The 19,472-nt window shown below is 32.5% G+C and overlaps 2 protein-coding genes and 1 long non-coding RNA gene across 3 annotated transcripts in view; all 3 read right to left on the reverse strand.

Moving 5' to 3' along the window:
- The window catches only part of LOC126886869 (zinc finger protein 271-like), a 73,841-nt gene extending 66,862 nt beyond the window's left edge, over positions 1 to 6,979 (reverse strand). Inside the window, exon 1 of the mRNA XM_050653991.1 lies at positions 6,370 to 6,979. Coding sequence (XP_050509948.1) covers positions 6,370 to 6,604 — 235 coding nt within the window. The 5' untranslated portion in view covers positions 6,605 to 6,979. The remainder of the gene's footprint in view (positions 1 to 6,369) is intronic.
- Positions 6,980 to 11,070: 4,091 nt separating this feature from the next.
- LOC126886056 (uncharacterized) lies at positions 11,071 to 16,335 on the reverse strand. Its single transcript, XM_050652897.1, has 2 exons — positions 15,474 to 16,335; positions 11,071 to 11,730 (listed from the first exon to the last, which is right to left on the reverse strand). Exons 1-2 carry the CDS (start codon positions 16,275 to 16,277, stop codon positions 11,071 to 11,073), a joined length of 1,464 nt encoding a protein of 487 aa, XP_050508854.1. The 5' UTR covers positions 16,278 to 16,335.
- Positions 12,370 to 15,468, reverse strand: LOC126886871 (uncharacterized). Its single transcript, XR_007698799.1, has 3 exons — positions 14,682 to 15,468; positions 13,794 to 13,951; positions 12,370 to 12,550 (listed from the first exon to the last, which is right to left on the reverse strand). It is a non-coding gene; the product is annotated as an uncharacterized LOC126886871 (long non-coding RNA).
- Positions 16,336 to 19,472: the final 3,137 nt, after the last annotated feature.

Below are 19,472 nucleotides of genomic sequence, written 5' to 3' on the forward strand. Positions count from 1 at the left end.
ATAACAAACTTATCGACATCCGGATCGACTGTTACCCAAAAAATTCGTGTTCTACGGGTCAAAATACATAAAAAAACCTTGAGTAAGTCCATCTGAATTAACGAGGCCGTTGTACCCCCCCTGGCGACAGGACTAACAGGCAGTGTTGACATCGAAGAATATTGGGAAGAAATCAAAACAAAAATAATGAAGGCAGCAAGAAATGATCGTCAAGCTGGGATTGTGATGATGATCATGATACTTCACTCGATTCCTTACTGACTGGATGAGATTGAAGTAAGTATGTTAAGGCGGGTTCTCACTTGTCAGTTTCGCAGACGCAGTCTGACCGATTCATTAATGAAAAATAAAAAACGACGTTTCTATTCACACGTTTCATGTTTTGCTACATTCAGTATGCAGTTAGTCCAAACCTTTTTTATCATGGTTAAAAAAATTGAGATCAGCTGTTCGCGAAGTATGTTTTTAATTATTAGCAAATGAATTACAAAATATTCCAGCGAATCAAAAGAAAAGAAAATGTCATAGTTGGTGGGTCAGGTCCTGGATATTGCGCAGAAATAAATGGGGTGCCAGTGAAACTGTATTAAAAGAAGTAGCTTTGGAAGATTGTGATTAATATACAGCCCAATTAAGAATGACCGAAGACAAATTTCAAGAGATTCTGCAAAAAATTGTTCAAAAAAATACAAAAAGCAAATACCATTATGAGACAATGATCAGTCAAAATGATAAAAAGCGGAACTGGTTTTCACTTTAACTGAGAGTATGAATGTACTGATCATTTAAAATGAAAATGTGTTCTCATGTTCATTATTTGTTCCGTATAACTGAATCAGTTGAACTGTGTCAGCGAAACTGACAAGTATAAATTGAATTTCATGCATTATTTTAACCCTTAACTACAGACATTCCATTATTACCACATAGCGCAGGTTATGCATTACCACATATTATGGTAAACAAACAGTCGTAGTGTCCAGAAACTCTACTGACAAACGAAGACAGGAGATTCCTCAGATAATTTTAACCCAATTCACCTAGTCCGAAAATGCTTCTTAAGGAAGCTAGAGAGAGCTCTTTGAAGATGGCGTCATAAAATTAGTTTTGCTTAAATACCTCCAGAACGCTTCCATTTAGAAAAACGAAAATTGGTATGCATATTTAGTTTTCTAGAAAAATCGATTTGAAAGTTTTTCATTTTTGGAATTTGAAAAAAAAATTAAAAGAACTTTTCAACAAAAAACGAAGTATTTTACCAACATAAAGTAAGAGTAACTTTTAGTACTCGAATACCTCATAATTTAATAATCTAGTGTCAAAAATGCTCAAATATTCAAGACAAAAAAGTTATGCTATAAAATAACTGTTGACCTACTCCCAAAACCGACGCATATGACCAGTACTCGAAATTCGCAATTAATGAAATCGATTTATCTCTGGAATATAAATAAATGTACCAGTTTTCGTCTTTCTATACAGCTTTTTTTTTTTAATTTTTTTTTAATTCAAAAAGCGAAAAATTTTCAAATCGATTTTTCTAGAAAACGGTGTGTCCTACCGATTTAAAACAAGAGTACCTTTTAGTACTAGAATGCTCCATAATTTATTAATCCAGTGTCAGAAATGCATAAAAGTTAAAGATAAAAAAGTTATGTGATAAAATAACCGTTGCCCTACCCAATACGGACGCCTATGATCGGTACTAGAAATTTGCAATGGATGGATTAGATTTATATCTTGAAGATAAATACGCGTACCAATTTTTGTTTTTCTAAATAGAAGCGTTTTGGAGGTATTTAAGAAAAACTAATTACAAGACGCCATCTTCAAAGGGCTCTAGCTCCCTTAGGAAGCAATTTCGGACTAAGTGAATTGGGTTAAATTATCTAAAGAATCTCCTGTCTTCGTTTGTCGGTAGAATTTCTGGACACCCTGTATATCAAAAAATCTTTAGAAAATATTTCCTCTTTGTAAATATAATTATTGTATCTTAAGTATTTAAAAAACTGTACGTAACATTTTACTATTTCCAATAATAATGATGCTATTCTGTTAAGGTGGTTAAATAAGCAAATTCAAAATTATATACGTACCTATCAGCTTCCATGGAAAATCAGAAAAAACTGTAGTTACAATTTTTTGAATTGTTCGTGCACATTTTCGCTGAACACTGACTAATACCACTTCGAATTTTACTCATGTTCAACTTCACAATACAGTAGAACCCCGCAAATCCGAACCCCGCAAATCCGAACTTTCGGCAAATCCGAACCAATGGAAAGTGAAATTTTTTTTAAAAATTCAAAATAAAAATTTAAAAACATGTTTATTATATGTACAGAGAACCAGAAAATTTAACAATGTAAAATTAATAGGAATTTGGACATGTGAAATTTATTAAAATAAATATGTACTTTACTTTATATGTAGTACAAGTACATACTTATAAAAACTTAAACAATAAAGGAATGTGCATAATACACATTTCCCATGGTATACTATGAACGAAAACATTGAAAAAGATAAGAAACATGAGAAACATAGTGTAATCAATATCCAGATTACAAATTAAATGAATCATTTACATGGCCGAATTCCCATGTCTCCTGAGGAAACAAAACTACTGGCGTTAGCGATTTAATATTTCAGTGATCTAAATATTTTTCAGTTTTAGAATATTGGAGGCATAAACGTACGGATAAAGCTTCATAAAGGGATTGGTGGCAGTCCAAATCTTTTAAAAATCATCTTCGTTAGGTAGTTTCTTAGGCTAACTTTCGGGTAATCCGAACTTTTCAGAATCCGAACAGGCTGTCCCCCCAATTAGTTCGGATTTGCGGGGTTCTACTGTACTAACAATTATTCACAAAACTAACTCAATTTAAACAAAATACGGCACTGTTAACCCGTACGTTCCTACTCGACTAGCAACAGAAGAATGGTCCTCGGGTGACCAGGAAATATGTGCAGTCACCCTACGCATTGAAAGATTTTACTTCCAATTTTTCGAAGAGTGGTTCTACTGTGGAACCTCTATATACTGTGCCTCTGGTATTAACCACAAACGATTATTTAACATAATTTAGTAGGGTGTACAGTACCTACACTTTCTGCCAAGTACCATAAGGATATGTCAAATAGTTTTATAGTACCAGGCACACATAATTCTTAATGTAATCTATATTTTAATCTATTGTTTTTTTTTTTGTAAATGGTTGTAACCTTATATAAATAAATAAATAATTAAAGTTTTAAATAAAGAATAAATTATTTTAAAAAAGGAATACTTTAAAATAATTTGACATATCCGTGTGATACTTGGCAGAAAGTGTAGGCACTGTACGCCCTACTAAATTATGTTAAATAATCGTTTCTGGCTACTACCAGAGGCGTACAACAGGGGAAAGTGAATGGTTGACCCTTCCCAAATTCTACTCCACTGATGCTATTTTAGCATAATTTTTAGATTCTCCAATATTTTCTATGTAAATAACATACTCTTCATTCATAACGATAAAGCCATTAGTTTTCGAGTTATTTCGAGAATACATTAATCAAAATAAGTGTGCCTTTTCATTTTTAACTTCAAATACAGGGTGTCCAGAAACTCTACCGACAAACGAAGACAGGAGATTCCTCAGATAATTTTAAGATAATTTAACCCAATTCACCTAGTCCGAAAATGCTTCCTAAGGGAGCTAGAGCTCTTTGAAGATGGCGTCATGTAATTAGTTTTTCTTAAATACCTCCAGAACGCTTCTATTTAGAAAAAAGGAAATTTGGTATACATATTTACTTTCCAGAAATGAATCGATTCCATCCATTGCGAATTTCTACTACAGGTCATAGGCGTCCGTTTTGGGTAGGGCAACGGTTATTTTATCGCCTAACTTTTTTGTCTTTAATTTTTAAGTATTTTTGACTCTGAATTATTTAATTGTGAGTTATTCTAGTACTAAAAGGTACTCTTAGTTTAAGTCGATAGGATACACCGTTTTCTAGAAAAATCGATTAGAAAATTTTTCGTTCCTTGAATTAAAAAAAAAAGATTAAAAAAAACTATTTAGAAAGATGAAAACTGGTACATTTATTTATATTCCAGAGATTAATCGATTTCATTAATGGCGTATTTCTAGTACCGGTCATAGGCGTCCGTTTTGGGTAGGTCAACAGTTATTTTATAGCATACCTTTATTTTCTTTAATTTTTAAGTATTTTTGACACTAGATTATTCAATTATGAGATATTCGAGTACTAAATGTTACTCTTGCTTTAAGTTGGTAAAATACATCGGTTTTTTTTTATATTTTTTTAACTTTTTTTTTCAAATTCCCAAAACTAAAAACTTTCAAATCGATTTTTCTAGAAAACGGTGTATCCTATCGACTTAAAGTAAGAGTACCTTTTAGTACTAGAATATCTCACAATTTAATAATCCAGTATCAAAAATGCTTAAAAGTTGAAGACAAAAAAGTTATGCAATAAAATAACCGTTGCCCTACCCAAAACGGACGCCTATGACCGGTACTAGAAATTCGCAATGGATGGAATCGATTCATTTCAGGAAAGTAAATATGTATACCAATTTTCGTTTTTCTAAATAGAAGCGTTCTGGAGGTATTTAAGAAAAACTAATTACATGGCGCCATCTTCAAAGAGCTCTAGCTCCCTTAGGAAGCATTTTCGGACTAGGTGAATTGGGTTAAATTGTCATAAAATTATCTGAGGAATCTCCTGTCTTCGTTTGTCGGTAGAGTTTCTGGACACCCTGTATATCAAAAACTAATGACTTTATCATTACCAATGAAAAGTATATTATTTTCATAGAAAGTATTGGAGAATTCAAAAATTTAACTAAAATAGCAATTCCGCCAGTGGCATAGAATTTGGGAAGGGTCAACCATTCACGTTCCCCCATCGCACGCTTCTGGTAGTAGCCAGAAACATTTAACATAATTTAGTTTTAGTAGATTGTACAATACCAGCACCACTTACCAAATTTCGTGTTGTTGTCCCATGCCTGTCAGGAAATATTCAAAAATAAATGAAATTAAAGTTTAACTTTGACACCCCGTATTTCAGTTATTATCCACTTTTGTATTAAGGTAAGTTAGCTTAAACCAATCTATTTTAATCTCAGGAATCTAAGGTTAAGTTATGGAACATTCTTTACCAAACACCCTGTATAAGTCAGTTATTAGAGCAGTACGACTTATACAGCCAAAACAAGACCAGATACAAGCAAAACACAAAGACATCTAGAGACCAACAAAATGAAGTTCTTAAGAAGGATTGTTGTAAAAGGACTAAGAACAGGGTAAGAAGTGAGGAAATCAGACGCATATGCGGCATATCGATGGCTTAGTGTGAATACCTCGTATCTCATTAAATTACAATTTTACAGGAGAGGCAAAAAACTGATTTTCTGCATAATATAACCTAAAAACAAAAATTGGCACAGAGCTAAAAGTGTTAAATGTTGTTATTAAATTGGAAATACAAATATTAACTATGAAAAACACATAAATATCCTTGAAGTATATAGAGCCTTTGCCCAAGTAACTATGACAACCTCGTATATCTTGATATACGTGTTTTTCATCTCAAATGAGGTTGTGTTTATTATTATTTACAAGGTTTTCATTTTTCATAGCTTATTGCACACCTCCAAATATTAGGTCGAGACAATACAAATCTTTTGATTTAAGGTTCATAAAATATTCCTATATGCCTGACTACCTTTTGTTGTTCACAAAAAACATTTCTGCAAGTCGAATCTCTCAAACAAACACTCCAAATTAAGTACCAAATTCTTGGTTATAAATATAGGTGATATTCACACTAAATCAAGAGACCAATTATTGATATACATGGTTTCTTTTTTCGGCTGTAGAAAATATCTAGAGTCTAGTGTATTTGGATTTTTTCTAACAGTTGTAAATCATGAGATACAAGGTTTTCCTTACTAAAACTAAAACCACCAAAATGTCATTTTCGAAAAAAAATGAGATACGAGGTTTTCACACTAAGCCATCGATATGTGGGGTATACAATATAAATACCTAGGTAAAGAACAGAAGAGAAGAGTGGAATCAACACATAAGCAGGATGTCAATCAAGGATACATAGTAAGAATAGCCAGGGGCAAGTCACTATTAGGCAGAAGAAGTATAGGACGCCCAAGGAAAGGATGGAATAACAATTTAGGGAGAGAATGAAAGGCACCGCCGAGGAACAACAGGCAGTATTGCCTATATAAAAGAAAAAGAAATTTAATTTTGGATAAAAATTATACTCCATGGTAAAAAGTCATTCCTCTTTACACTACTTCTAAATATAGGAGTACTTAAATATTTTGTTACTAACCTTTTTCAGTTTCCTGGTATTCTTCACATAGATTAAGTTCATTTCCATGTTCTATCTCAGTTTTTATGGGACACTTTTTCAAGTCAAAAGAATCATATATTGTGTGCTGGGTACTTTGCTTATTGGATTCATCCTTAATTTCACATTTAAGTCCATCCAGAAGAGCATCATCCAGGTCATTATACTTTATTTCTATTTTACACCTTTCCTCACTAAATTCTTGTTTGACTTCCATTTCATTACACTTGATTTTATGCACCCCAATAATAATTTTACACCAAAAATGTGAAATCGCTTCACAGTTTACAATAAATAATATGTAATTATAAACAAAACTTGCTAGTTAGAAAGTACTAATTATTATGCTCATTATGCTATGTTTAATCACATTTATGCTTCTTTATGCTATGCTTTTAACTTTTTTTTTTGAAGTGATCCAGTGTTGCCAGATGAAAATTTTTCGTAACAGAAGAATAGGACATAAAAAAACAGGAGATTTTAATAATTTCAAATAAAACAATAAAATGTAGTAAAATTGACCAAAATAACTATCTTATGGCTATTTTTCAAGGCCATTAATTAATAATTTAATTAATTAAGCAGTGCTGAGTGGTTGTATCCAGCCGTGATAGGGAAAGCGAGTAAAGTAAAGTAAATCTTCTTCTTCTTCTCTTCATTTGAATGGCCTTAGCTACTAGGGCTATCCGGCCAGGATCCGTGAATATAGACTTGAATATTCAAGAGCCGTACCTGAGGTACATCTGGGCTTAAGCTCATAGCTCCTGAATCTGAAATAATTAAGAGCTAAAAAAAACTTTGTAATTGTTTATAAGTTCCATAACTAAAGTTCTACTATTAATGGTCTAGTACTACCACGCAAAACCGCACTAAGCACAAGCATTGCAAGCAAGCATAAAGTCTAAAGTTTTAAGCAAGCTACACACGAGTCATTGTTGATGTTCAAAACTTTTGCACTGCGATTAATGTCTTTGAGTTTAAATTTTTAAACAACACATCAGTTAATGTCGGATCACGTTCTAGTTCCCTTCTAAGCAACTGGGACTCTCTTTGGAACCTAGTACATTCCAATAAAACATGTTGTAAAGTTCCTACACTGCCACATAAACACTGGTTTGAATTCACTACCTTCAATCTAAATAAATGTACAGGAACACTACAATGTCCACTTCTCATACGACACATTTGTGTGATTATACCTCTCCCCAGGTTGGGAAATTTTGTAAACCATGCCTTTTTATATGGAACTGTAACTTGTGAGCAATAAGTAATTCCTTTTGCCTGTCCTATTTGTTGGAAACGATTTTCCCAACCAATCCATAGATTTTCTTTATATTTACTTTGAAAATCTTTAAAGGGGGCCTTTGGTTCTTCACTAATAGGCAGCTTTCTTCCAAGATTCGCAAGATGGTCAGCTCTATCATTCCCAATAATTCCAGTGTGACTTGGAATCCATGCAAATTTAATTTCTCTTTGTTGTTCATCAAATTCACATAGTTTTTGTTTTAGTTGGAGAGTTTGTGAGTCTATTGCCGCCTTGTAGCTTGGTCTTGTGATTTTTTCTAGAGCACTTTTAGAATCACTACAGATGAGGCACTTTGTAAAATTATTCTGTTGGATTAACTCTAATGCTTTTTTAATGGCAAATACTTCTGCTGAGCAAATTGAATTAGCGGATGGTAATCTTGCTGTTAACTGTGTTCTCTCGTTAAGGTATATCCCAATACCTACATTACGTTGTTTATCTTTGGATCCATCTGTGAAAATAAGTTTATATTCTGACCAGTTATTGAGGTACCATTCCATAAACTTGATTTGGTTATTTGCCTCTTTGCCCATATTGACAGTTTCATAAGCCATAGGAGAAATCTGAATATTAAGTGGAAAGGAGTGACAAGGAAATAAGGAGCTATGTGCTACCTCATGAATTTCATGTAAAGTATTCTGGAAAGCAGCCAGTATTGGTGGGAAATATTTTCTTCTCCAAAAACTAAAGTAACCCAGAAAAACATTGTGAAATTGCTCAATTGAGGCATATATTGGGTTGTCATAGGCTACTACTTTTAAAATGAATTTAGATGCTAGCCATATTCTTCTAAGATCTAACGGTGTTTCTCCACACTCTGACAAAATTATATGAACTGGAGAAGACCTCATAAATCCCCCTACCACTCTAAGAGCTCTATACTGAACCTTATCCAATTTTGCAAGTAGAGAACGTGCACAACCTCCCAGAAAAATAGATCCATAGTCAAGATGTGATCTAATGTATGCCTTATATAGAGTGAGTAAAGTTGCAGGATGTGCTCCCCACCAAGTTCGACACAAACAACGAATAATATTGACTCCACTGGAAGCCCTCAATGCCATCTTTTCAATTTGACTTCTCCAAGAAAGGGAACTATCTAGAATAACTCCCAAATGAGAAACTTCTTGTTTCCAATCTAAACGTGTGTTATTCACTGATATTAGTGAATTCGGAATATTATTCCTATTTCTATCAAAAAAAATTGCTTGACTTTTGCTAGATGACAGACACATTCCCATATCATGAAGTTTATTAGAAATACTTTCTACTGCACCATTTAATTTTTCCACAACATCCACCCAGCTGTTACCGGAGCAATAGAGGGCAACATCGTCTGCATACTGAGTAATTAGAACATCCTCTGGCACACAAAATGAGATTATATTGATGACAATATTAAATAGTACTGGACTCAAAGGGGAACCCTGAGGAAGGCCCACATTGGTAGTTCTTGGTCCTAGCAGATTTAAGGAAATGGGATCACGAACAGACACCAAACGATTAGTCAATAAATGTTTAACCAATTCAATAAGGAACAATGGCAAATTGAGATCTCCCAAAGCGTCCAATAATTGGATGATTGACACTTTATCATATGCAGAAGAAATGTCTAACATAACAGCAGCTGCTGGTTTCCTTTTTGAGATATTCATTGAGATTTCATTGACCAGATGAATTAAGTTTTCAGACACCCCTCTACCTTTACGAAAGCCAGTCTGGAAAGGCGATAGGATCATAAAATGTTCTACATACCAATCTAACCTTATTTTTATCATGTTCTCTAAAAGTTTACTAACACACGATGATAAAACGATTGGTCTCCAGCCCGAAAGACAATTTATATTTTTATTGGGTTTGGGAATTAAACACACTGTTTGTGATTTCCATTGAGTGGGAATATGCATTCCCTCCTTTAAACATAAATTGAAAAATTTTAACAGGAACTTGATTGCTGACTCTGGAAGATGTTGCAACATAGAAAATGTTATACCATCCTGGCCCGGCACAGTATCCTTTCGTTCAACCAAAACCAATGAAAGTTCGTTTAAAGTGAAGAGTTCACACTCGATAGTATTAGATTTCACTGGGTGAGACGCAATGTCCTCAAATACAGGTGGAGTCAATGAACAAAGCATTTCCTCCCCTAACGATGAATTACTAGGAGTTCTAACTGAGGCTTTAGTGAAAGCCTTATGGAAACTTCTCACTTTTCTCCACATTACTGATATTGGAGTATCAGGTGAAATTGTGGAACAAAACACAACAAATGATTTTTTCTTTTTGGATTTAAGTTCTTTTTTACAATGTGCCCTAATTTTTTTAAAATTAATGAAGTTTTCTAAAGAAGGTACCTGTTTGAACTTCTTGACTGCCTCCCTCTTTGATTTAATTAAAACTGAACACTCTTCATCCCACCAAGGTAATTGTGGTTTATGGAATCTAACACGCTTTTTCTTAGGGATGAACCTGTTTGCTGCGTCTAATATTAGGTTTTGAAAATCTGTGTAAGACTCATTAGGGATGTTGTTAATGTTAGACTCAATATATTGGTTGAATTGTTCCCAATTGGCTTTTTTCACATTAAAGATACTGCGATCTTGAAGAGGGTCATTTCCTTGGGGACTATTTCTATCCTGCCCGTAACACACTACAAAAGGAAAGTGATCACTTGCTCCTATCTCTGGAAAAACTTCCCAGAGGCAGTCCACAGCCAAACCTGGAGATGCTATAGCTACGTCAGGGACACTGTTTGACTCAGGCGGTGAGATTCTTGTCGCCTCACCTGTATTGAGAAAACACAAGTTATCCTCCTCCAAAAGATCTGCAAGGCGATTGCCGTTCGGATTGTTAGATGATGAACCCCATAAAGAATGTTGGCAATTCAAGTCACCTATGAAGAAAAACGGTTTATCACACATTTGAACCAATTCTCTAAAGATCTCCTTACGAAAACGAACATCTGGTGTCTTATACGATCCTATAATAAAAAAATTTTCAAATTTGATAATGATAGCCTGCCATTTTTCAGGCAAGTGAATATGTGAAATGTCTATCCTATCAGCTGCCAGAGACTGATGAATAAGTACAGCTATTCCACCCCATCCATCAATCCTATCATCCCTATAGCAGTAAAAATTGGGAATATGCAAGTGCTGTGAAAATTTCAGATGTGTTTCATTTAGAAGAATGATATTAACATCATATTCGTTAAGAAACACCATTAGATCTTGCTTATTGTTAAAGAAACCATTAATATTCCAATGCAAAATATTAAATATCATAACTATATATATAATTTATTACTATTATTATTATTTTTTCTTTTTAATATAAAAAATAATATATTATATTATCTGTAAGAAATAAATGAAAATTCAGTCAACACTACTTTTACTAAAATTAGATGTATTATGTGACTCATCAAAACCTGCAAAATCCATATTATTATCAGAGGTTAAATCAACGTTTTTTGAAAATACACTATCCTGAGAATGTACACGATTGCTTGTTAATGAGAGTGCAAAACTTGGGACTTGTGATCCCGTATACTTTTGTGAATCATTTAATTTGTTTAAAATCGGTAATCTAGGTAAATTTCTGCTTAGATCCTCATTTAATAAAGCTTTATGCGCCTCTTTGTCATAACTAATGTCTTTAAGAATTACTTTATTTTTCCTTTTAACTGGGACCACATGACTTTGACTCTGGAAATGGGGAGTGGAGGATGGGGATTTTTGAAGTGCTTGAGTAAATGCTCTGGGTGAGCTGGATAGTAAAGAAGGAAAAACCCTACTTCTCCTCTGAAACATTCTCGAATTCTCTGGTTTTTCCTTAATTGGGGGAAACAGCTTGGCAGCTTCAAAAAAGGTGAGATCTTGGAAGACCATTACTTCATTTATCTTTTTTTGCCTTTCGAATTCTTTGCAAATTTTATTTGTGGCAAGGTGATCAAGATCGCAGTATAGGCATTTTGGTACAGAAACTGTGCAGCTTTGTACTGTATGTTCATCGGAACATTTCGGGCATCTTGCTCCCTAATAACACAAAACATTCCATGAATGTTCCTAGAATGTACACACAGGACATTGAAAACATTCCTGGAATGTCCCCAAATGCACACGAATGTCCCTGGAAAGTCCCAGGAAAGTGCTGTGTCAGCATTTTAAATATTCTTAGAATGTTCTGTTGGAACATTCCATGAATGTCTACGAATGTTCTTTGGACATTCACAGTCTATTTTTTAGACTGAATGTCTTGTTGGAACATTCCATGAATGTTCTTTGGACATTCACAGTATATTTTTAGACTGAATGTCTTGTTAGAACATTCCATGAATGTCTATGAACGTTCTTTGAACATTCACAGTATATTTTTTAGACATTCACTGAAATATATCGTCAGTAATGTGACAATACCTCCTATATGTTTTTTCATGAGGTTTGCAGGAGACGAAAAACATTTTTTAAGGTCACTTTCTGTTTTCGTACGTATTCTGACTTTTTTGTAGTAAATAGATAGTTGAATTTACTGCAAAACAAGTCAAAAAATATATGAAAACAGGAGGTGGCCGAAACAAGTTTTTAGTCTATCTTACAAATCTCTTGAAAAAAACAGATAGGAGGTATTGTCACATCACTGACGATATGTGGCCATACCAAATAATACATCCTTGATAAATATAAACATTTTTATTGCAAAAAATCTTTACATACATTTTTTAATGTAATTTACTGACATTCCTAAATATTATAAAAAAATGTGTCACATTTGCTTTGTAAACCTTTCTTTTGCTTTTCATAGCCACATATTCCGTTTCCTTTCTGGTTTTTTGTAGACCACTTCTCTCAGCTGATTCTAAAAGAAAATAAAATAAAAGGTAATTTTTCTATCCTTTACAATTAACAATCAGAAGAAATATTATTTACAGGTAATAATACGCATAAATAATAATAATAAAAAAATTAATATTAAATAATATTTAAATAAATAATAAATAATATTTAATAAATAAAATAATAATAATGAACATTTTGTATTTTGACAACGACATCCGACGTGGAAGTAGAAACCTTAATAAAATTATTTTTTCAAGTAAATTGTGGCTTATTTCCTCATTAGAATAGTTAATTACAAAAAAGCCACAAAGAAATAGATTTTTCACAAACAAATAAGTATTTAGTATTCATTATATTTATTGTTTTTATTATTTACTTTAATGTCCTACTGGTACATTATTTGACAAATAATGACATTTCGAAGTCTGTTAAGTACGATATAACGCCCTTGGGCATTAAATTTAAATAACGACTTAGATACTGTCAAGTTGACAAATATCAACCTAAGTAAAACTATGGTTACCACAATTATGTTACTACTGTTACTGGTAAATGTACTTATTTAAAAACTAATCAATTCAAAATTCATTCAAATTTTTCGCATATAAAGAATAATTTAGTCAGACATTAAACGTTGAAGGCACCACAGGTATTATAATAATAACGCTTTCGGTCAACGTATATCCCTCAGGCCCTTGTTAAAAACACCATTGACCTCAAGCGTTATTATCCTTATAATACCCTTGGTACCTTAATAACTGTAACATAAGATTATACCTTAATTCTTGTTTTCTATTTCTGATGTTTTTATTTATTTACATTGAATATTAATCTGTTTTGTTGTATAATCTACTTCGCAATAATTATGTGATATATTTGACTTAAAATGAATTCAAAAATTTTTTGCAGTTGGGCAACAATGTCAACTTAGATCTCCGATGTAGATAATGAATTACAACAGTATCTATATTGTACAGACTGTATTATTAATTAGGTTATTTATTTATTTATTTATTGAAATATACATCCACCAGGTATAAACCCATAAAGGTGTACATAAGAAAACTACATACATTGACTGAACACTTGATGACAAAATATAAAATAAAATAAAGAATAACCAAAAATGTTTCTGTTGTTAATACACATACACAATAATAAACAAAGACCTTAATAAAGAAAAATAACATGGCATCAATTCGATAAGCTATTGCGTATTTCGCGTTTAAAGATGTTAAAACCAAGAAAAAAAATGCATATACCTGTGTGACATAAGCTATTGGAACAGCACAGTCTCTTAAACGAACAGATGAAAGTGAAGTTCTGTCAATATCTTTTTCTAAAAAGTGTTTTGAGCATACTCCTCTATTAACAAATCTGATCTATACTTCATGTCTTCTTCGCAGGATCTTCTGGAAAGCTAAAAATACAAAATATATGCATTACTAAGCATTATTAACAAATTTTAGTTTTAAATAAAAAATATGATTAATGGACTCACAAAATATTATAAAACAGCTTAGAAATTGTTTATTAGTATAGTCGGTTCCCCAAACTCTGACACAACTGGCTAGTGATTTTAGTAGGTAATTTTTTTTGTTTTTGGCCAATTTTGCCAAAATTACAGTAATTATTAACTATTTAGTTATTATTTTTTTTTTTGCCAATTTTACCAAATTGGCAAAATTATTTACTAAAATCACTAGCCAGTTGTGTCTGAGACTCAGTAGTACTGAGACTGAGTTTAGCAAATCGACTATAATATTCTGTGTATTCATTAGTTGGTACTGCATATTATAGTGTGTGGTCTACCATCCTATTTATAAAGGCATACATTAGCAAAAACGCAAAAAGAATTACTTTAGTTTTACAAATCCTATTGTTATTATCTCTATTTACTATTTTAGTTAGGAATAAGCGAAGTTTGTGGCTTATTCACAATTATTATTAAAATAATAAATGGATATGACCAATTATTAACTTATAAAATAAAATAATAATTCTTCTGATTTATGCCTTTTATTCACTTTGTTATATCTAGGTTACTTAAAAGATTTTTTATGAATACATAGTATTATTAGGGTATTAATAGTATTAATTTATTTTCTGAAATACAGGGCATGCCTTCGTTTACATATTTGCATACTAACCTTTTAATAGGGCTTTTCATTCACAGTCATTTGTTTGGAGCTTCTGTCATAATTGAAACGTTATTCCTGCAGATTTTTTTATCTACATTTGTTTCTGCTACTCCAACTGCGTTAAAAACAGGACACCATTTTATTCACTATGTTAATAATACTATTAAAGCTATTATAAAACTATCCGAATTAAAAAAATATTCTTAAAAAGCACAAATAAAATACAACGATCCACCCACGGCAAAGCAAGGTGGCCAAGATGAAGATGCCAAGATGGCCGAAGCGAGGTCGTTGGTTGGTCGTTTTTAGTCACGTGATGCCCTCTCAAGCGCCATGCACAAAAATATATGCACGGCGAATTTGAAAATGAACGCAAAAGAAATAAATATAAATGCCTCTCTTGGGTTTTGCATAAGTTATAAGTATTTTTTTTTATTAACAAAATCGCATTCCAAATTGAATATTCGCGAACAATAATTTTTATTACATTTGTATGTTTATAATATTGTATTAATTGAACTTGGGAAACTCTTTAAATTTGACATATTATTGCACTGTAGGCCTAAAGTGTCACTTAGTTTGTCTGGTATGTTATAAGTAATGTTGTATCTGTTACACGTATGTATTATTTCGCAACTTAAAATATAGGAACATTGGTAGTATGTTCACAGAATGTCTTATGGTAACATTCCAGGAATAATTTAAACAGATGTTCACCGAATGTTCCCTAAATGTCCAGGACATTCAAATATTGATAGAACTTTGGTAGTACATTCCTGGAATGTTGTGTGTTGTTAGGGCTTTTCCCCTGCACTGTCTTTGTGAGTGCCCAAATCTTAGGCATTTGAAGCATTGCTGTACAGGAGGGATGTATGGATCTACTGTTACCAAGTTTGAATATATGATTATTTCTTTAGGGGGAGTTCTTACGTCAAAGAGTAGTTGTACAGTTCCTGTTGGAATGTATGTAACGGTCCCATTGCTATCTAAAACTCTTCTGTTAAGTCTTCTGGCCGATATAATTTTCACGTTTTTTTGTAATTTACTGTCGTTAACTATGTTTTCCATTGAAATATTTATACTTACATCTCTAATAATACCCCTTGATGTTAGCATTTTTTGAGGTATATAAGCAAGAAATCCTTTCTCAAGGATTTCTGTGCTATTTAGTACCATATTTGCCTGTTTGGAGGTGTTAAAAATTACTCCAATTCTATTCATGCCTTTTCTACTAATTTCTTTAATTCCAGTCGTACCCATTGTATGAAATACTTTCCCAATATCCATAGGATGGATATTTCCTGCTTTTCCCTTGTCACTCTCTATCATAATAAGGAATGGGCCGAAGTCAGTGTCCTTGTATTCAACTTTTCTTCTACTAATATTTTCAATCCTAGATGATAAGTTATTAACTTCTGTTAACATGATCTGATCGTTTTGGAATTTATTTTTTAAAGCACAGAGTTCTTTTTCTATTAAATTAATGTTATTTTTATGTCTCGGGGCTAGCATGTGTATGGAATTTAAAAAAATTTGCGAGTTCAATGAAAGCAAAGCATAGATCCCGCCCCCTTTGTCAGGGGGGCCGGGAGAGTTTGTGTCCATCTCCTAAGCCAGCCTCTACTCTACTATACTACTGCTACTATGATTATATAAAGGCAAAACTTACAGAAAAGTCCTTAGTATTTCTTATTCACTACTAACGTATTAACCCGTTTTAACTTTTAACTTAACTACTAAATTAATGTTCAAACACTAACTAACTATATCTACAGTATAATTACTTAATTTATAACAATTTTAACTCGATGATTTAAGATTTTTCTAATTTTTCCCGGATAAATAATTATTATTTTTCTAAAGTAAATCTCTCAGCCAGCGGCTGGCTTCCAGCGGGACGTCTGACAGCTACTGCTGGCCTGGCTCAGCTGTCCAGCCGCTGTGGTCGTCCGAACGCATGATTTGAGTTTCCTATCTCGATGGAGTTTCCACTAGACTTGTGTTATGGACGGATTTTACGGGCTGTGATTGGTCGTATTCAAATCAAGGACATTTAAGAATCTCAGTTTTAAGGTTATACATAGGTATACATATTTACATTTTAAATTTGTAAAGTTATAGTTCTACAACAAATATTATAATACAGTGGAACCTCGATAACTCGGATTAATCGGGACGCGGCCGATCCGGGTTATCGAAAATCCGAGATAGCCGGAGAATATGGTAAAAATTAATAAAATACGGTATACTTACAGATAAACTCCGTTAGAATTGAAATAACATGAAATATATTTATAAATATGCACAGTACCTACTCATTAAAATTACTAAAAAAACACCAAACACAAACGTAAGCGAACAATACAAGACACACAATACAGTCACAACGATGTAATGTTATTTAAGAACAGTGAAAACTAAAGACCATTGTTTATAAAAGAATTTTTTAAATAGTCTTTCCTAAACAATGCTAAGACAGTTTGAAATAAAAAGGAATAGGTACTACAGACAGGTGGCTGTTGTTTCTGCGGCGTGTGCTATGAGTCATTTTTAATATCGTATAGTTCAAATTACACACATACACATTATCTCTCAAAAATATTATATTACATATTATATTTTTATTGTTGAAAGGTTTGTCTGATAATTAACTATGTATTTTGATGGGAAATAAGCGACAATTAAATTGAAAAATACAAAATATTGAAAATCAAAATGTTTATCTGATGAAAATCGGTCCGGGTTATCGGGGGCCGACTTATCGGGGTTCCACTGTACATATAAAAATATATTTATAAAGTTAATATTTTTCAGAGTATTTACGTACTTTGTATGCTGTTTTTTATTAAGTACTTATAGTTTTCTCCGATCTACATTCAGCAAAAATTATATAACTAAGGGGTAGTAATGTTATAAGAAAATTAAATACTATAATTTATACTTATAAAAGAGATACCTAATATTATATTTATTTGTGTCTTAAAAATGTATGATTAACTTTCAGACTTATTTGATCTGATGTACTAAATTGGCTCCGAGACTGTAACAAAGTATTAACATATAAAAGTTTAAGGGTTGTAAGAACTTCAGAAGGAAATTTTAATACGAGAGTGGCTATTCCCATGTCTAAACTGCAATACATATTTAATTTAATTAAATGAATTGCCATAAAATAAACGGTCATACTAACTTTTATGATGGAATTAATGGTAGAGTATAGAGAAAAAAAAAACAAATATAACGTTTTTTAAATTGTTTATTAGTGAGCTGTTCTTTAGATCATACATAAGGTCGATCATAGACTATGCCAGCATCTTATATGCATCTGCTAGCACCAATTTATTAAAGAAAATAAATGTAACGATCAATTGCTGAATTCAGTTGATTGTTTGTCTAGGTGTCATGAGATCCTCTCCTGTTGAAGCGTTATTTGGAGAAGCCATTGAATTACCACCACAGTTTAGAAGAACCTATCTGAGTGACAAATTCTTAATCAAAATTCTTTCTCGAAACTCCTTATGCCCCTCAGGGGTGTCGGAGGTCTTTTCATCCTCTATCCATCTCTTCCGTTTCTTGCGGTCCTTTGCTAACTCTTTCATTTGTTTATGTGTTTGTCCTGCTCAATTTCTATAATCTGATCGATCCACCTTTTTCTTGGCCTCACTTTCCTTCTTTTACCATACCTTTTTGATTCCATCACCTGCTTTGGTAGTCTTCCCTGGTCCATTCGGTTAATGTGTCCATACCAATTTAATTTCTTTTTTGGATCTTCGTTATTATCGATTGCTGTTTTAGCCTTTGTCTAATATCCTCATTTATTATTCTGTCCAATTTTGTTTTTCCTGCTATTTTTCTCAACTGCTTCATCTCCGCTGCGCTTATTGTACTGTCTATTTTGCATTGTTTACCCATGTTTCACTTGCATAATATTAAAGATGGTACATATATTGCATTGTATACCTTTAGTTTTATTTCTTCCTTTCCAAATATTGTTTTATTTAGTGCATAGTAGATCTTACTTGCTTTATTCGCCCTGTATGAGATTTCTTTGTCTACCTTTCCATCCTCTGATATTATTACTCCCCGGTATTCAAACGTCGAGATTGTTTCCATTATTTCATTTTTGTGACTAAATAATGTTTGGTTTATTTCTTCCCTTTTCTTTTTTGTTACGATCATGGTCTTCGCTTTTTTTACATTTACCTCCATTTTCAAATTTTCTATTTGTTCCACCCATATATTCATTAATTTTTGCCTTTTTTCTTTATCGTCTGCTATTATTTCTAGGTCATCTGCATATAGTAATCCTTCCATTTTCACTGGTACTAGATTCCTATACCCTATTGTTGACTGTTTGCCTTGACCTTCTTTTAGCACTCTCCATTACTCGATCCATTACTAATATGAATGAAACTGGGCTGAGACTGTCCCCTTGTTTTATTCCTCTTCTTAGGTTTATTATTGGCGATCTGTTTCCGTTTATTTGTACTTTAGCCAGTACATTTCTATATACTTTTGTATGTACTTTTTGCCACGCTTATTATCTTTTGTGGGCTTTGCAGGTCTTCCATTACTGACCATATTATTTCTCTATTTATAGAATCAAAAGCAGCTTTAATATCTATAATCATAATATATAAGTGTTGTCTTTACAACACAAAAATTCCTACCCAACACTATTAACTGCTCAAATCAACTTAATCTTTCACTAAAAAAAATGATTGTTGGAAATAATGGGAGTGTATACTAAACTCATAAAATTTTGTGGAATTTATTTCTATAAAATATTTTTATTTTGTA

Source organism: Diabrotica virgifera, chromosome 6, assembly GCF_917563875.1.
Source record: "Diabrotica virgifera virgifera chromosome 6, PGI_DIABVI_V3a".
Lineage (NCBI taxonomy): Eukaryota > Metazoa > Arthropoda > Insecta > Coleoptera > Chrysomelidae > Diabrotica > Diabrotica virgifera.

Bases quoted from the DNA above. Each gene is read 5' to 3' on its own strand.
- LOC126886056 (XM_050652897.1), bottom strand. From the start codon at position 16,277: ATGGACACAAACTCTCCCGGCCCCCCTGACAAAGGGGGCGGGATCTAT. The intron at 11,731-15,473 runs GCCCTAACAACA...TTGTGTTATTAG, and splicing joins AAAGACAGTGCAGGGGAAAA to GGAGCAAGATGCCCGAAATG.